This window comes from Typopeltis vanoorti, chromosome 2 (assembly GCF_054136105.1).
Source record: "Typopeltis vanoorti isolate ZY-2024b chromosome 2, IOZ_Tvanoo_1.0, whole genome shotgun sequence".
NCBI lineage: Eukaryota > Metazoa > Arthropoda > Arachnida > Uropygi > Thelyphonidae > Typopeltis > Typopeltis vanoorti.
The window spans coordinates 105,432,205-105,450,872 of NC_143550.1; the positions used below are offsets into that span (position 1 = coordinate 105,432,205).

Genomic DNA, 18,668 nt, shown 5'->3' on the forward strand with positions numbered 1-18,668 from the left:
TAACTTTAATTTATAATCAAGTGAAATGGCTTTCTCCAATTAAACTTCTTTATAAAAGGTATGATTAGCTTGCATCTTGACTACTGTGTACAGATTTGATCACCAAGATTTGTTGGGGATCAGAAGGTAGTGAAGAGGATTCAGATATAAGTAATCAAGCTGGTGAGAAGTCTATGGAATGCTCCTTATGAGGATAGATTAAAGGTGTATGCATTCCAGAGTTTATTTGACAGATAATTTTGTGTAAGAATGTGATTAGTAAATGTATGCAGACTGGAATTTTTGCTTAGAGAGTGGTGAATGAGTGGATTATTGCTAGAGATAGCTGTGAGTGCACTGATGGTGAACGGGTTTAAGGTACAGTAGATAATGTGTCAATAATGGTTAGCATGGGTCTCCCGCAACGAGTCTCGACTCCATGGAGATCTCTCCAATCCACACATTACACATGATGTGAACACTGCCTTTACATACTGGTAATTTATATGGAATAAAATATCAACTGAAAGAAATTTATTCCACTGGTCTCCATCATGCTAATTTTGCTCATTCTAGTGTTAACTTTCATGTTTACCATCTTCACTGAAAATTGTGCCTAAATATCTGAAACGTTACTTGTTTTATGGGTTCTCCACGAGGAATACAGTTAATGTTTTTCTTCCATGTTTCTACCTATTTTCAGAGCTTTTTTTATTGCAGATTTTAAAGCCAAACTTGTTATTACAGCAGTCATTCAACCTAATTAAAGAATCCCAAAGCCTTGAATTTATTCAAGAATATAATATCTGCATAAAGTAAACAGCCAAGCTGAATAACTCCAAATTATATCAGGTTTTCTCCCTCTCCCCTTTTACTGACCATGACATGTTTACACGTCAATTATAAGGATAACTGAAGTGTAAACTGAAATTGAAATAACATGGATATGAAGCATAAATCGATATATTTCATCCTATTTGGCCAGTTAGATGATGGAATAAGAATGGAGATAGTGTGCACCCTTGTCTTATACCTGAACGAACATCAAATCATCTTTCCATTCCTCCTTCAAGAAGACAAGGACTTATGAGGATCTTCCTGGTCACACTACGCACAAATATTTATTTATTTTTTAAAAATACGCATTCACAACATCCATTGGTAGCTCATTCACACACACTCACCACCTTCTTAATGCAGCTTTACTCATTTTCCAGGATCTTACAACTTAAATATTGACTATGCATAATATTCTGCATAATATCCCATTTACTCATAAGTTTTTAACACCATTTTTCTTGTCTTGTATTCCCATGATTTCTCAAAGTGTCCTGACAACAATTTGGCTTATTTCTCCCCAGGTTTCTTTACATAATTTTTCTCTATCCGAGTATGATTACATAAATGCTAACTCGAAAACTCAGTGGTTCTCACATTGTTTTATTTCCTTTTTATAGATGGGTCCTAGGAGAGTTTTGCTTCAATAACTGAGAATTCAATCACAAAACAACTTGAATTATCCAGTTATAGCAACTATAGAACTTTTATACCTATATTTGAGCATTTCTGATCTTATATCATCTGCTTTGCCTTTCTACATTCCAGGTTACTAGTTTCTTTCAACTCAAGTAGTAGTAATATGCATTTCTGGTTGCACACATTTACTATATCACAAACTGAATGAAACGTTACAACACTGCAGAAAAGGCTCAGAAGTGCTCATTATAAAAAAAAAAACACTCCAATTAGCCCAAAATCTTTCTATATAACTAACATTACATTAACTCTGTACAAAACAGATGTAATAAGATCTCTTGTTGTAAGACATTCTTGAAGAATTTAGCACATCTTATAAATCAAGTTTGTCAATTGTTTACTGGTTATAAAAATTTTAATGTAATGCTAAGTAAATCAATCATATGGCTCTGTTTACAGGATAATCCACTGAATCACCTAAATTCATTATAATTTTGAAAACTGCCTCACATAAAATTTTAAATGTCCATTCTGTAGCATATGGCAGCTGTTAGATGTATTTACAGCATCTGCTTATACAACAAAAATACTGTCCCACCCCTTATATAAAGAAGAATATCTTTCAATTTTATTTCATATCATTATGGAAATAATTTCTATCAGCATCTGAAGCTTGCCTTCATCAAGAGTAACATAATGAAAGAAGAATGATCTTACGATGCCTTCAGAAAATTTGAATTCATACAATAATGCAAGATCTTTTTTCTGTGCAATTTTTATGTAACTTCAAGACATAATAAAACTGCAAATTTACATTCTCACTTCATTCAAATAGGGTGTCTCCATCAGATCAGAGAGATTTTGTATCTATATCAGACCAATAAAGGTTCAACATCTTTAAAAACTTTATAACAACAATAAGAACTTCCTTGTCGATAGCAGCAACACTGGATAATTAACATTTATTCATTTTTCCCTCTTATTTAATCATCAGGAAAGTAGACCCAGATTGTTTTATCTCCAGCAAAGTTTCAAGACATCATATATATATATATATATATATATATAAAAGCATCATGTAATATAATCAAGCAGCAACTTTTCCTTATTAGCAAACAGAGCCCTTCTAGTTCATGACAAACTTATCAGGAAAACTTCTACCAAACTATTAAATACTTCATTTCCCCCCCACCTCCATTCAGAAACTGTAGACACAACTTCAGCAGCCAAATGGATCCTTTTATTACCAAAATGCTATGAACTCTAATACCACAATAGTACTAATGTTTGTAACTCTTTCCAACTTTAAAAATGTATTAAGGTTATTTAAAATAAGTATTATAAAAAAGATGAAATAATAAGTAGTGAATGATATTTTATCACTCATTACTGTGACCCCACACCATGTTTAATGGAGAAGGCCTAAAGTGGCGATTAAAATACAAAGCTATTATTCTGTAGAACACGGTTTCTGGATTTTGACTTACCAAGTCATAAAACAAGTGCAGATATAATAACTAAACATGTTTAATGTTGTCCTACATTTGACTGTGATAGCTGCTTCAATGTGTAAGTAAAAACCTTGACTAATTTCTGATAAACAGCTAATGGTATTGTGCTCTGTAACTGCTTTAAATTCATTGCCAAGTTCTACTAAGTAAGTGATGTCAATGCAGCATTCAAGTTCAACCTAGAACCTGTGGCCATTGCAACACTGCATTCTTCAAATTATTATTATTATTAAACAAGACCTCATGGAATCAAAGACTCATTTGGGAGGTCCTTTTATCACACACACACATCTCATCATACTGTGTCTTAAACACACTCAAACTCCTTGCAGACACCACACTCTCAGGCAAGGCATTCCAATCATTCACAACTCTGCACGAAAAAAACCTGCCTCTCACTCCCCTACTCACACCCTCTTTATACAGTTTCCAGGGATGACCTCTGGTTCTCCCCTGATCTCCCACTATTCTCTGTAGAACTTCTCCACCATTGATCTTATTACAACTCCTTACCAACTTGTAGGTCTCTATCATATCTCCCCTCTTCCTCCTGTCCACCAGACTCTACAAATTACATCTTCTCAATCTTTCCTCACACTCAACATTCCAGAGGTCAGAAACTACTTTAGTGTCACCTTTGGACCCTTTCCAACATCTCTTCATCCTTCTGAAAACCCGGTGACCAAATCTGGGCACAATAGTCCGTGTGTGGCCTAATCAGAGCCTTATACAATGGAACAAGAATCTCCCTACTTCTACACGTCAGTGTCCTCCACATTATTCCCAGAAGTCTTTGTGTTGTCTTCACAATTTTGGCAATGTGTCCCCTAAATTTTAGATCCTTATCTACTATCACCCCCAGATCGCTTATTTCATCTACTTCCAACAATATATCCTCACCAAGCATAAATTCTGGATCCCATCTTTGTTTTCCAAATTTTAAAACCTTACATTTTGCAACATTGAACTCACATCCCCATTTGCTTGCCCAATCACTCAATTTATTCAAGTCTTCTTGCAAGGCCACAACATCTTCACTACTCTTTATGCATCCCAACTTTCCATCATCTGCAAACAATTGAATATCTCCATCCAAATCTTCACCAATATCATTAATATACAAGTTAAATAGTAATGGCCCTAAAACGACCCCTGAGGCACTCCACTAGTGACTTTCCTTTTCCTGGATATAGCAACCCCATACACAACTTTTTGATACCTATCAGATAGCCAGTCTCCAATCCAATGCACTCATCTAATATCCAACCCCACCTGCTCTAGTTTGACTGTCAACTTATCATGAGGTACTCTATCAAAAGCTTTTGCAAAATCCAAGTATATTACTGTGTATCCTTCTCCTCGGTCCAAGGAAGCAGTCACTTTATTGTAATAAGTAAGTAGATTACTAAAACATGACCTCCCTTTAGCAAATCCATGCTGTCCATCAAAGATTATACCATTGTTGTCAACCCAACTCTGGATCCTAGTTCTCACAAGCTTCTCCAACAACTTAACCACAACACTTGACACAGAGATAGGCCTATAGTTTGATGCTTGAGTTTGATCACCTCCTTTATGAAGTGGCACAATCTTACCCTCCTTCCACTCTTTAGGAACTTGACCAAGTGTAAGACTCATATTAAAAAAAATATGTCAAGGCAGGTGTCAACTCTGGCACATTCCTTCAGAATACACGGTGATATATTATCAAGTCCCACAGCCTTATTTATATCTAGTTTACTCAACTCCCCAAACACCTCTTGCTCACTTACAGTCAGTCTCTCCTCCCCATCATCAACTGCTCTCAATCTCTCCATGAAGTCACATTCACAAGATTGAAAGATCTTTATGAACTGCTCATTAAGTATCTCCACCACACATTCTGCATCAGCTGTCTTTATACCATTTCCTCCAATCAATGTCATCCTTCCATAATCATTCTTTCTTTTGCTGGCTACGTATCGAAAGAACTCCTTAGGATTATTTTTGGCTTCATTAGCTAACTGCTGTTTATACCTCTCTTTAGCTACTCTCGTAAACCAAGTCACCCTCCTTGACTGGTCTTTGTAGACCTCATGAAATTGGTTACTTCCACTTCTCTTATGCTGCTTCCACAATGCCATTTTTCTCTGTATCGCATGCTTAATCTCTTTATTCATCCATCTCACACCTACCTTATTTAACCTTCTCACCTGTGGTATACATTTAGACATTGCATCTACTAAATAATTTTTGAAAATCCCCCAAGCTGCATTGATCTCTTTTCCAGCTAACTCCTCATTCCATGCTACACCTGCAAGCTGTCTCCTGAGCTCTTCATAATCACCCACCCCCCTTGTAGTTACACATATACCCTTTTTTCACAGGGGTCCTTGCACCGCTGGCAACCATCCAGGTAATCACCTCATGGTCACTTTCACCAATTGGTGGATGATTTGACACCTCATTTATAATTACATCCTCCGATGAGATGACCAAATCCAAGACCCTTAATCCTCGTGTACCCTCTGTTACATACTGTCTGAGGTAGTTATCCCTCAAAAACTCAAGAAACTCATTTTCTTTACTTCCAGTTGTTATCTCTTCATTCCAGTCTATACTGCCATAATGAAAATCACCCATAATGATCACCCTTTTCTTATTTGCTTGGCTTATTTGACTATACATTTCACTATCATCACCACCATCCACATTACCAGGTCTATAACAACATCCCACCAAGTATTTGATTCTATTCACCTCTATCTCACACCATACTGCCTCAAAACCACTAGTGCTATTTCCCTCTTGCATCTCTACCTTGTATGGACATAACTCTTGCTCTATCATCAATAGCACTCTCCCTCCCTTTTTTTTTTACCCCTTCTATCCTCACGAAACACATCATACCTCTCCATCTCTATTCCTGTCAGGATGTCGTCCTCATCTAACCATGTCTCACTTATTCCGACAATCTTTGGGTGCACAGATGCAATTAGTGCAACCATTTCATCCACCTTGTTTCTTATACTTCTAGCATTGGTATACAAACCCAACAGCTAGTTCCACTGATACCACCCACTCGATGTGATCTCTCCATGCTGGACTGGGGCCGTTTCCCTTTCTGCTTCTTCATTTTAGAACCCTTTGCAATTCCATCTGTTTCCTCTTGAACCCTGGTCATCCCATTTCTTTCCTGCCTACACATGCTCTCACCTCCTCTTGGAGCATACACCTTTCTCACGTTGTGTACCCCTGTCCACCCTGAGCCTCCCAGTTTCCCTGCTCCTCTTGCACACCAATTCTCTCATTTTCTATACTCATACCACTCACTTCCCCATTCATTTCCACTTCTTCAATCTCTCCTGTCTTACTCTCCTGCTCTTCCACATCACTCCCCTCTCGATCTGATTCATTCTCTCTATTTACTTTTCTACCTTCCAGCAGCAGTCTCTCCAAGCTACTCACACCATAACCACTCAAATGCAGTCCATCACTCCCATACAGCTCATTTCGTCCCTCAAACTCATTCCACACATTAACAAACTGTACTCCCATCTCCTCACACATTTCAGCCAGAATATCATTCATAATCCTTGCTCTCCACCTCATTTCACCACAATCATACCTAGGCAACACACTGACTACCCTTCCTGTCACACTATTCTCTTTTATCTTTCCAAGCAGTTTCCTGACATTCATTTTGACATGCTCTTTGTTCTCTCTCAAATCATTTGTACCAATTAATACAATTAACTCTTTTGCTCGCTTCCGCCTCATATCCGATGCCTCAATCACTCTACTCATTTTACTTCCTGGAAAACATACCTTGTGCATTTTATCCTCTAGCACACCTTTAATAATGGAGTCGCCATACAACGCCACTCGCTCATCTTTCGTTAACTCTTTCATGCCATCATGATTTTTTTTTTTATAGTTTTGACCTGAATTCTCTTAATTTCATTCCACATCCATTTCATTTCTTGCCTCATTCAATCCAATTCACCTTCCGAATCTCGCGACACATTCTCTCTATCATTAAATCTTTCTAACTCTCGACCCCCTCTTCTCACTTTCCCTCTCATTCATCCTTCTTTGTTTCCGTACTTTCGGTCCAACATACATCCAACTTTCACTATCATTCTTCTCACTTTCACTCTCATTTATCTTTCTTTGTTTCCGTACTTTCGGGCTAACATGCGTCCAACTTTCGCTATCATTCTTCTCACTTTTACTGTCATTCATCTTTCTTTGTTTCAGTACTTTCGGTCCAACATTCGCCATCATTCATTCTTTTTTCGCTATCATTTATTCTTTCGATTTTTTTCGCTTGCGATTTCTGCATCACGCCATTTCTACTTTCATTCATTCTCTCAATTTCGTTTCTTTCCACCTCACTTTCGTCCCTTTTAACATCCTTCACGGTTTTCAAATCGCTCTTTTTCTTTTTTCCCCGATTTTTTTTAACATTTTTTCGCCTCTCTTTTTTCACCATCCTTCTCTTTCAAACGTGCACTCGCGACACAATCGGTACTAACACTTTCTATCATCAATTTCATATTTGCATTCATCAGTTCCTCGTTCAGGTCACACTTCGCACACACCCTTCTTCCATCCACACTAAACATCCACAAATCATTTATGTAATCGAAGGAATACATATAACAGACCTCACACTTAACGAAACGACTGAAATCTAAATTAAAATCATGGAATGACAATGCCGCCGCCATTTTTTTTTCCCCCTTCTCTCTGCAGGTTACTAGGTCTAATAATAATAATAATAACGATTTCATAATTTAGTTTAGGCAAGAAAAATCACCCACACTAATAATACTGGTAGCGTACAATGTTTACAGCCACTCTTACTCAAACAATTACGCATATATACTTAATTATTCCTAGTAAAACTTATCTGAATCAGGAGCTCTTCAAATCGCGTCTGTAGCGCTTGGCTCACTAGCGCCCTCTCAAATTATGTATTTGTTAATGGGATATATATACAATCCTGGGCTCATTATTATCATTATTTTTTGAAATGAAGCACTATCATGTTCGAAAATCACTGGGACAATGCAGGCAAAAAAAACATTCTTCAGACATTCTCCATAAACTAAACATGTCCACAAGACCCACTTTTGTCTTATGGTCCAGGTTCTACGTGCTTGAGTTCATGGCAAGTAGCTTCACATGTTGTGGAAACACTTGTGGGATGGCTTGCAAATGCTCATGTCTTCTAAATACAGATTTTCCTATCCTCAAGGAATGCTGATTCCTGTCAATTAATACTTGAGGCATACATAGGCTCACATCAAGCTCAGTGTCAGCTATGGAATTGGGAATGTTTAACTGTTGCATAATATGTCTAAACATTTTCCTCAAATGATATGTAACAATCCATTCCAGGCTCTTCTGTAGTATTAACTCTTTTTACCGATCCTTTATAGTTCACAAAATTTCCATACTGCATAATTATAATATGAAAATAATTTTCTAGAAATTGAAGCCATGATATTGAAATGTTTCCCCATAACCTTTTGTGGAAGGTGCTGGGGGGGGGGGAGTTAATTAAATTAATATTGGCAACATTTTCCTCTTTCATATGTCATTTATAAATTTATTAAAAAATAAGATAGTTTTGTAACAATCAAGTGAAAAAAAACTTTCTACATTATTTCTGATCAAGAGAAATTTAATAAGGTGCTACACTTTTTTTTGCTACTTGTACATGGAAAATAGATGATTTCTGCATGAATTCAACCTTGGTATCTTTCTGGGTCTGGCCTCTAACGATGAGACCAATAAAGGTTGAAACAAGTCTGAGTAGTGAAATTTATCAATGCAATGCAATATATACATCTGAAAGCATGTGTATATTGCTTTGCATTATAGGATACTGAGGCAACAGATAAAGCCAACAGCCTCTATATACAAGTGGTGCAGTTATGAAGATACTTCATGTGAAAACATTGTTTACACTTGGGTAAAAAATTAATTATCATCTTCATCATCCATGGAGTCAAAAGACTCATCGTGGAGGTCGTTCTTAGGAAACACAAAGTTTATCATATATTATCATATCCTTGAACTGATTGGCCATTCTTGCTCCAACCACTCTCTCAGGAAATGCATTCCACAGGTCAACCACCTCCACACAAAGAAACCACTCCACACCCTCTTGCTCACAGCTTCCTTTCGTAAGGAAGGAATGGCCCCTTATCACCGCTCCTTGCTGCTGTTCCACCAAGTGAAAGAACTCCCCAATGTCTACCCACTAACTACCTCTTAACAGTTTAAAAGTCTCGATCATATCACTTCTCCTCCTTCTATCCATCAAACTCTGCAGTCACATTCCCTCAGTCGATCCTCATAACGGGCATTGTACCATATTTGCTGGCGTATAAGACGCATTGGCCTATAAGATGCACCCCCCTTTTTTTCTACACATTTTTTAGGAAAAAAACTTTATCACTGAATATTATAACGAATTTATAGTATTTCAAATATAAAGTAATAAGTAGGTCTACTTTCAACAAATACCCTAATCTAACTAGGAAAGAATACCCACCTTTTAATCTTCTTTGTCAAAACCCAGAAATTCATCTCCAGAGCTAAATGAAGAGACACTTGAAACCTCTTCTAAATCAGAATCCTCATACAACAAATTGTGCTCTGTACCATCCAGTGCATTACTAATGCACACAGTTTTCAGAGCATCCCATGAAGCTTTCACCCACTCACACACTTGCAAAAAGCTGGGCCTCTTCCTTCTTCCTAATGGCATAACCTCAAAATCTGAAGACTGCATCCAGCTGTTATGCTTTAGATGTTTGTATTAATAAACCTTAAATGGTTTATTAATACAAACATCTAAAGGCTGAAGCTAACTAGTTAGACCTCTTGGAATTACAGCGAACTGAGTTTTCAATTCCTTGAGTTTATTTTTAGCATCTTCTGTTCTGTGAGAATGAAACTGATCCCATAGTAGCAGGGCAGGCTTCTTCAACAGTCCACCAGGATGCCTAGACCAAATTTTATCTATCCATAACTTCATTCCTCCTCCATCCATCCAGCCTTTTGCGTGAACATGTACAAACACTCTTTTAAGCAGTATTTCTTTGGGTAGCATCTTCCTTTTAAAAATCAATAGTGGCGGCAATTTTGTCCCATCAGCACAGCAGGATAAAACAACCGTGTAGCGAGTTATTTTGTGCCCCGAAGTTTTAACAGTAACACCGTTTGTGCCCTTGGAATCTACAGTTTTGTTTGAGGGCACATCAAAAGTCAGTGGAACCTCGTCCATCTTTCCTATTTGCACAAATTCAAAATTTTCTCATTTCCTTGCGTTAATGATGAATCGATGAAATTCAATAATTTTTTTCTTCATATTCAGCTGGCATCTTTTGTGATATTTTTTGTTTTAGTCCACATACATAGCTGGTTTCTCTTCATGAATCTTGAACATCATGATGTTGATCCAGTAAAGTTGGCGATCCCTCTGTTAGTGGCTATCGCTTTCGCTTGATGAATAATCATTTTTGTAGACACTGAAAGTTCTGCTTTTCTGTGGTCTAAAATCCTAGTATTCAGTTCTGCCTCAAGTTCTTGCCATTTTGCAGTTCCACTTCGTAGGTTACATTTACTATGAGTTGCTTTTTTTAGATCCTCTTCCTGATTCTGCCAAGTTCTTATCATTTTCTCAGTTGGGGGTGGCCCGAAATGCCTCTCTGCAGCCCTGTTTCCATGTTCTTTAGCATATGCAATCACACATAGCTTGTATGCAATACTGTAGCAATGCCAACGTTTTTCAGCCACAATTTGCCAAGAAATTTAGAGAAAATTTAACAGCAGAAATTGATAAATTTCTGCTGTTAAATGGTATGTTGTTGCAGTTCACAATAACTGCAACAACATAAGCATCCACTGAACTCTATGTAACTAGAATGTTCTCACACACCACAATGAAACAAGAAAGAAATCGCGTAACTCGGAACAGAGAAAATTTCCAGAAATGGAAGTAATAAAAAACAGTATTGACGTATAAGATGCACACCGTTTTTCAGACCTATTTTCAAAGAAAAAAAGTGTGTCTTATACGCTGTCAAATACGGTAATTTATTCCCTTCTAATCATAGGGACTAAATTTGAAAACAATAGTCTAAGTGTGGTCTGATCAGGGTCTTATACAACAGAATGATAACTCTTTCTATAGGTCAGTGTCCTCAGTATTGCAGCAATCCTCTGGGTTACCTTCACCACCTTTGCAATATGCTCCCTGAATTTCAGTATAGCTCCTCCAATCAAGTTTGCATTCTCCCATTGATGGATCCCAAACTTCAAGATTTCATTTTGATACATTAAACTGACCCCCCCCCCCCACTCATTTGTCCATCTGTCTAGTTTATTCAAATCCTCTTGCAGGGCTGCCACATCTGCATTATTACTGATAACCCTTCCCAGCTTCACATCATCCACACAGAACTGAATATCTCCTTGCAATCCATTGCTTCTACTACTGAGCCCTGTGGAACCCCCACTTGTAACTTTCTGCTTCCTTGATATTACCCCACCATATACAACTCTCTGATACATATCAGACAGTCAATCCTGAATCCATTTGACTGACCCACCATTTAAACTCATATGCTGCAATTTAAATATCAGCTTGCCATGTGGCATCCTGTCAAATGCCTTTGCAAAAAAAGGCAGTATATGCCTTTCCCTCATCAACTGCTCTTCCCACTTTATTATAAAAGGCAATCATATTACTAAAGCAAGAGCGCCCCTTAATAAATCCATGTTGATTCTCACAGATAACATTACCCTCATCTGCCCACCGTTGTTTATAGTCCCTCACTAATTTCTCCAAGACCTTAAGAACCACTGATGACACACAAACTGGCTTATAATTGGAAAGTAAGATAGTGCAGCAGCACTAATTTACTTTCCTTCTATTCCTTGGATACCTTTCCTGCAGTTAGACTTTTATTGAAGAGCCAGGTCAATGGAGCTGTCAGTTCTTTAGCCCATTCTCTCAAAACCCATGGTGAAATACCATCCAATCCCACAGCTTTACTGGTAGAGTACTCAGTATTTTGAACATGCTCTCCTCTTGGAAGAGTGTGTTCAAAATACACTCTAAAGCCTGAACTTGCCCTATCCCTCTAATATTAAAACCTTCTCCAGGATGAAATACTCCAATAAAGTGCTCATTGAACAACTCCACTATGTCCTCTGCATCAGTCACTCAATTCCCATTTTTATCCCGCAATGTCATTCTTCCACAATCATTTCTCCTCCTACTGGCCACATAGCTAAAAAATTCACTAGTGCCTTAGTGGATATTAGTGCCAATCTCTTCTCATATTCCAGTTTTGCCTTCTTCAACATACTGGTCACTCTCTTGGCCTGCGTCTTATATTCTTCGTGTATCTGTCCTCTCCTTATATCTCTTCCATAATCTCTTTTTCAACTGCAGTTCCTGTTTGATATTGTTTGTCATCCACTTTACACCAAATTGTGTCCACTTCTTCACTCATGGAATACAGCTGCCACTGCTGCTAACATATATTCCAATTCTGCCCTCCATGGAACTGCTCCTAGTTGATACCTAAGACTATTATAATCACCTGCCTTATAATTCCACATATGTTCCCTTTTCTTTGATACTCCTGTATGTCTATTCATCTTCCAAGTCAAAACCATACGGTCACTCTCTCCAACTGGTGAAAGAGATGCCATCTCACTTATTATCAGCCCTTCTGATGCTATGACCAAATCCAAAACCTCTTGTTCCCTCTATTACATGTTGCTTAAGACATTTGTCCCTCCAGAATTCTAGAAATTCCATCCCCTTATTACTACATGCATTTCCCTCTTCCCAGCTTACTCTGCTATAGTTAAAATCTCCCAGAACAACCATTCTTCTTGCACTTACCAAGCTCAACTGCCTAAACATCTCCTGCTCCCCATCCTCTGTGCTCCGTGGTTTAGCAACACCCCACTAAATATTCTGTCTTGGCCACTTCTACCTCAACACCATATGCTTTCAAAACCATTAGTGTCACTGCCTTCCAAATTCTCCACTCTTAAGGACATAAGTCATCACTTACCATAAGCAGTACTCCACCGCATTTTCTTTTCCTATCCTGCTGAAAAATGCTGTACCCTGCTAGTTCAATTCCTGTTATTATATCATCCTCCATCAACGTCTCAGAGATCCCAATAATCTTTGGCCAAGCTGATGCTATCACCGCCACCAATTCATCTCCTTTATTTCAGATACTCTTGGCATTAGTATAAAGCATAAAAATGTCACTGCTTCTATACCTATCATTGTTCCCTCTCAACCCCACTGGACTCAGTGTTACCTGATGTTGTCCCCCCCCCCCTCTCCCCCAAGAGGCCACCCTTGCTACCATCCATCCTGGGAATTCTAGTTTCCCTGCATTGACACACTGACTCATTCAGAAAACAGCAATCTCTCCAGATGCCTTCATCCTTCCTCATTCAAATGCAAGTGGTCTCTCGCATACAGTTCCCTTCTGTCCTCAATGCCCTCCAAGCATCCACATATTCCAATCCTCTCTTCTGACACATTCTGGCTATTATGCTATTCAGTATTACTGCTCTTCTGCTCAGCTCGTCACTATCATAACTGGGCAACACACACACACACTCTTTCCTCTCTGCATTTTCATTTGCACAACCTCAAGCAAGAATCTCAGATCTCTAGCCGCCAGATTTATATTGCCTCTCAAGTCATTCGTGCCCACCATCACAATCATTTCATCCATCCTTTCACCCCTTTTAATTGCCATAGTCACATTTTCTCTTGTCCTTACAGGCAAACACACCTCTGGACAAGAATTAAACAAGAATATTGCTGGCCTGGTTGGCCGAGTGGTTAGCGAATCCGCTCTCTAGCCAAAAGGCTGCGGGTTCGAATCCTGCAATGGATGTCTGTGAAAATAAGTAGTGGTGGTGGGTGGTAGATGCTGTTGGTGTGGTTGGTGGAGACAAAGTTGTATAGTAGGTGCCTTCCCTCGAGGAGTCTTTGGACTCCCTGGTGGTGTAACATGATAATATTTCTTGGTAAGCATAATTTACTTATGAGAAAGTACTCAAAAATAAACCAATAAAATACATCAGCAATTTAAAAATTAATTATTAAAAATGTGTTTATTTTATTGCTTCTAACATACAAATGAAATGCTATGAAATAAAAATAGAAATTTAATAAAATAATTTTACCAAGTTAATCTCAACTTTAACAGAATCAATGAGAATTATTATTTTATTTAATTATACTCACTTCTCTTCTTCCCTTTTATAAGAGCAGCAGAAATAAAAAAAAGTTCTGATTTATTCCCATTCATATATAACAAAGGTTATCAACATGCTTGTACCAGTATACACAGAGATAATTAGAATACATCATATACTTGAATAACAGATTCTATATAAGATCAATTTAAATGCTTTTTTTTTTCTTTCCTGAAATTAATGTTTGCTTTATGTAACTATTAGGTGAAGCAAATTTTAATAAACTTTTTTTTTAGCTAATCCAAGTGATCTACTCAGCTGACCATACCATATCTTTCTACAGTACTTAATCGGCAAGCTGTGTTTTTAAGAATATAATCTCCATATTATCCAAAATGCAAAAAACACACACACACATACACGAGTAAATAAAACTAAAAAAAAAATAATAATAAGATATAATATAAACAGGTGAAAACAAATATTTAAATTTTCCATGAATTAAACATTAATTGAAAATAATTTATATTATGTGGGGGAAAAAAAACTGAAACAATACAGTCAAGATTGGATATAACAGATATATATATAAACGTTAAAAAAGGGTATGGGGATTAATGACATTAAAGTAATGTCATTAATTTTTTCCAATGAGATCAGAGGAATGTATTGATTCACAAGACAAAGGAAAAGGGAACGATGACCATATTCCTGTATTTTTATAAACTGAGGCAAATTTTAATTAACTTTTTTTCAGCTAATCCAAGTGATCTGCTCAGCTGACCATACTATATATCTTTCTAAGGAGGTTTGGCATTAAAAGGAATTTTTACACATTCAAAATTCAGTTAATGCTAAGCCTCCTCATCCTAATCTATCTTTCTCTAAATTTAAAGCACTGAAATCACTGAAGAATAATAATAATTTAATTATTACAAAAGTTGACAGAGGGAAGGCTTTAGTTATTCGAGATAGAAAAGAATACGAGAGAAAAATGTCTCTATTACTCTGCGACTATTCAACTTACAGACCCCCCTCAAATCGGATCCTACTAGGAGTCAATTAAAAAGACTTAATTCTCTTATAGATAATATCTACATGGGATGAAGATCAAAAGAAAAAACTTAAATCCTTCTTCGGTCATCCACCTAGATTGTATGGTCTTCCAGAAGTTCATAAACCAGTCTAAATTTTTTTTTATCAAATTTACTCACTTCTTCAACTAGAAGAACTGATAGTTATATAAAAAATACTTTAGATTTCAAAAATAAAATTTCAAATCTTCATTTGGACGTTTTGGATATTATGATTAGTTTAGATGTGGTTTCATTATTTAGTAATGTTTCTTTATCTGAGAGCATTGAATTACTGCACAAGAATTTCCTTCAGACATTGCAAAAATATTTGATTTTGTAATACATTCTGGTTATTTTTCCTTTAAAACAAGTTATATCAACAAATCGAAGGAACAGCAATGGGCAATCCTCTTTCTCCTGCTATCACCAACTTCTTTATGGAACACTTTGAACAATGTATTTTTGACATTTCTCCTAGACCTACTCATCGGTTCAGATATGTAGATGACATTTTTGCTATCGGGAATGGCTCTTCTGATGAACTACAACAGTTTCTCTTGAAATTAAATGCATTTCATCCAAGGATCCAGTTCACTCTAGAAGTAGAATTAAATAAGCAGTTAGCCTTTTTAGATCTTTTAATTCTTCACCAACCAGATGGTAACCTCTATAGAAATAAGACTCATACAGGCCATTATATCCATGCTGAATCTCATCACCATCCCAGTCAAAAGGCAGGAACTATTAAAACACTGGTTCATCAGGCCCACTCCTTTTGTTCTTCAGACGATCCATTACAGAAAGAATTACAATACATTTCCTCTTTTTTATCTAATGGATATAAGAATTCCTTCATCAAAAGAGCTTTGAGTATTTTTGATATGTCTTCCTCTTCAAATACAGAAGAAATAACACATATTCCTATTCCTTATGTGCAAGGCATTAGTGAACGCATAGCAAAAGTTTTAAAACCACTTAATATTTTTGTTGCTTTTCGACCAGTCAGAAAAATCTCCACCTTTCTCACTTCTCCAAAGGATAAGCTTCCACATCTCAGTTATCCAGGTGTTTACCAGATTCCTTGATCTTGTGGATTATCTTATTTCAGACAAACAGGAAGATCTACCTTTATTCGGCTAGAACACCAGTCTTATATTCAATACCTTGAACCTGAAACAGTCTGGACTTGCAGAACATGCCATCAACACTAGACAGAGTTCATTGGAACAAGACAAGAGTCCTTCACAAAAGTCGTTTCCTCGTGGAACGGCTTTATAAAGAAACACATGTGAAACTTTACTTCACTCTCCTAACTTAAACAGATCTGATAGTTTACGTCTATCCCTTTTTGTGGGAGATAGTACTAACTTTATAAATCAGCTAATCTTTCCTAACTTTTTTAATTGTATATATATATATTTCCTTTTTTTTTTTTTTTTAAATAAGTTAGGAAAATTATTGACCTTTTTCAGTTATTTTACATTAGTTACTTAGGTGGTGCCTTTTGGAATTGTCAGTTATTGTTTAATTAGCTTTATACATGTACTGAAGATGCCTGTGATACTCAGGCGAAAATTATACTAATAAATAATATTTTACGTGAGTTAATTCTGTTATTATAATTTTAATTAGTATGTCTACTCATGGTATTTCCTTACTGAAACATAAACATTGTATAAATACCGGGTTGAACAAGGGTTACTGCAATTTGTAGATCATGTTATATCAAAACCTTGTTGTATAAGTACCGCGTTATACGAGGGTTACCTGTATATAACAAACACTTATGTTAAATTATTGATTAGACCACCAGTATTGCTGTATTAAAAGTATTAATATGAATTTGTTCTCTGACGATGTTATAAATAGCTTTGATGTTTTTTTTTCACTAGAGATCAGGCCAGTAGAATAACAGATGATCAAATCATCGTCATTTTGGCATACTGTTTGAAATGTAATATAGCCTATCTTTGTATATACTGTACATGTGTATACTCTACATCAGGGCTGTCCAACCTTAGGTAATCCGAGGGCCACATTAAAAAAAAAATATTTATCTGAGGGCCACATCACAGTGCATATCTAGTAATTTGGTGACAGCAGTGACTCAACTTTGATAGCTGAACAAACGAACATCACTAATCGCATGCTCATGTTCTCCTTAAGCTCCCGGAGCATGCGAGTTGGAACAAAACAGTGTAAGAACGCTTCTTTGACATCTAATATTTGAAAAACACGTAGGTATATAGTGATGTAAAAACACCAAGCAAAATTACCAACATCGAGATTTCGATTAGTGATAGAATTAAAATATCTAATATGCATTCGATTCAAAATGTTATTTTATTTTTTCGCTCATGAAAATCAAAACCCACAAGTGGGTCGCATCCAGCCCACAGGCAGTATTTTGGACAGCCCTGCTCTACATGATGACCTTAATGTGAAGGTTGAAATGTTGTGAAATTAAAGTAATTATTCTTAACACGGTTGTAGTCTCCATAATTTATCGAAATGAATAAAGATAGGTATATTGATATTTAAAAAAATAAAAGACAAGAGGAGATTCACCTCTTTTCAAAGTTCAAGTTACTAGTTTTATTTTTTATAGGCAGATAATTTACAGAATATATTTCATATGCAAAATATGTAGTTGACTCTCACTATACTATAATAAACTAATGAAGTCTTTACTAAATTTCCACAGGTATAATATTACGTGAAATGAAATTCAATGTTGCAAACTATATAGCAAGCTGCAAGCTATCTTGTGGTCCCTATGAGTATGTTACGGTGAGAGAGGATGTACTATAGTTGTTTAAAGTAGGTCCAATGTTTGGATTTTTAAAGTGCACCATGAGACAAGCATAAAATGAAATCCAGAGCATGGAAAGTTTGTAATAAAATGAATGGGAAGCACAGTACTTAAATAAAGTAATGTGTCAGAATACAGCAGGATGTGCAGCAAAATTCGTAACTTTTTGAAACATTTTTGAAAGCAACACTCTTGTATTAGAAAACTGCACTAAAACCACATTTCTACCATCAAAATGAAAATATCCTTTGCATAACAATTTGAGACCACCCCATACATTTCAGTAAATAGTACCTGAATGACAATTGCTTCTGAATGGCCAGACGGGTTTCATGCACTTCTATAGGAAAATGAGGAACCTCATAAGGAGCAGAAATTTCATGACCTAGTACATGCTCTTGCGAGTGATTTAAGATTGTCTTTGCTACTTCTTGATAATTCTCATCTACTTCTGTGGGAATAACATTAAGAATCTGATATGCACAATTTTCTGGATCAGGAGACTCTGTGCCTATAAGATTAAAATGAAATCAAATTTTATTTATTTTGTTTATTATACACCTATACAGT

General features: G+C 36.5%; 1 protein-coding gene across 8 annotated transcripts in view; it reads right to left on the reverse strand.

Annotated features, from left to right (window-relative positions):
* AMPdeam (AMP deaminase) overlaps window positions 1-18,668 on the reverse strand; it is a 443,168-nt gene that overhangs the window by 299,566 nt on the left and 124,934 nt on the right. For all 8 annotated transcript variants that reach the window (XM_090412444.1, XM_090412451.1, XM_090412439.1 and 5 more), the window contains one exon: window positions 18,393-18,609. In XM_090412444.1, coding sequence (XP_090268570.1) covers window positions 18,393-18,609 — 217 coding nt within the window. The remainder of the gene's footprint in view (window positions 1-18,392; window positions 18,610-18,668) is intronic.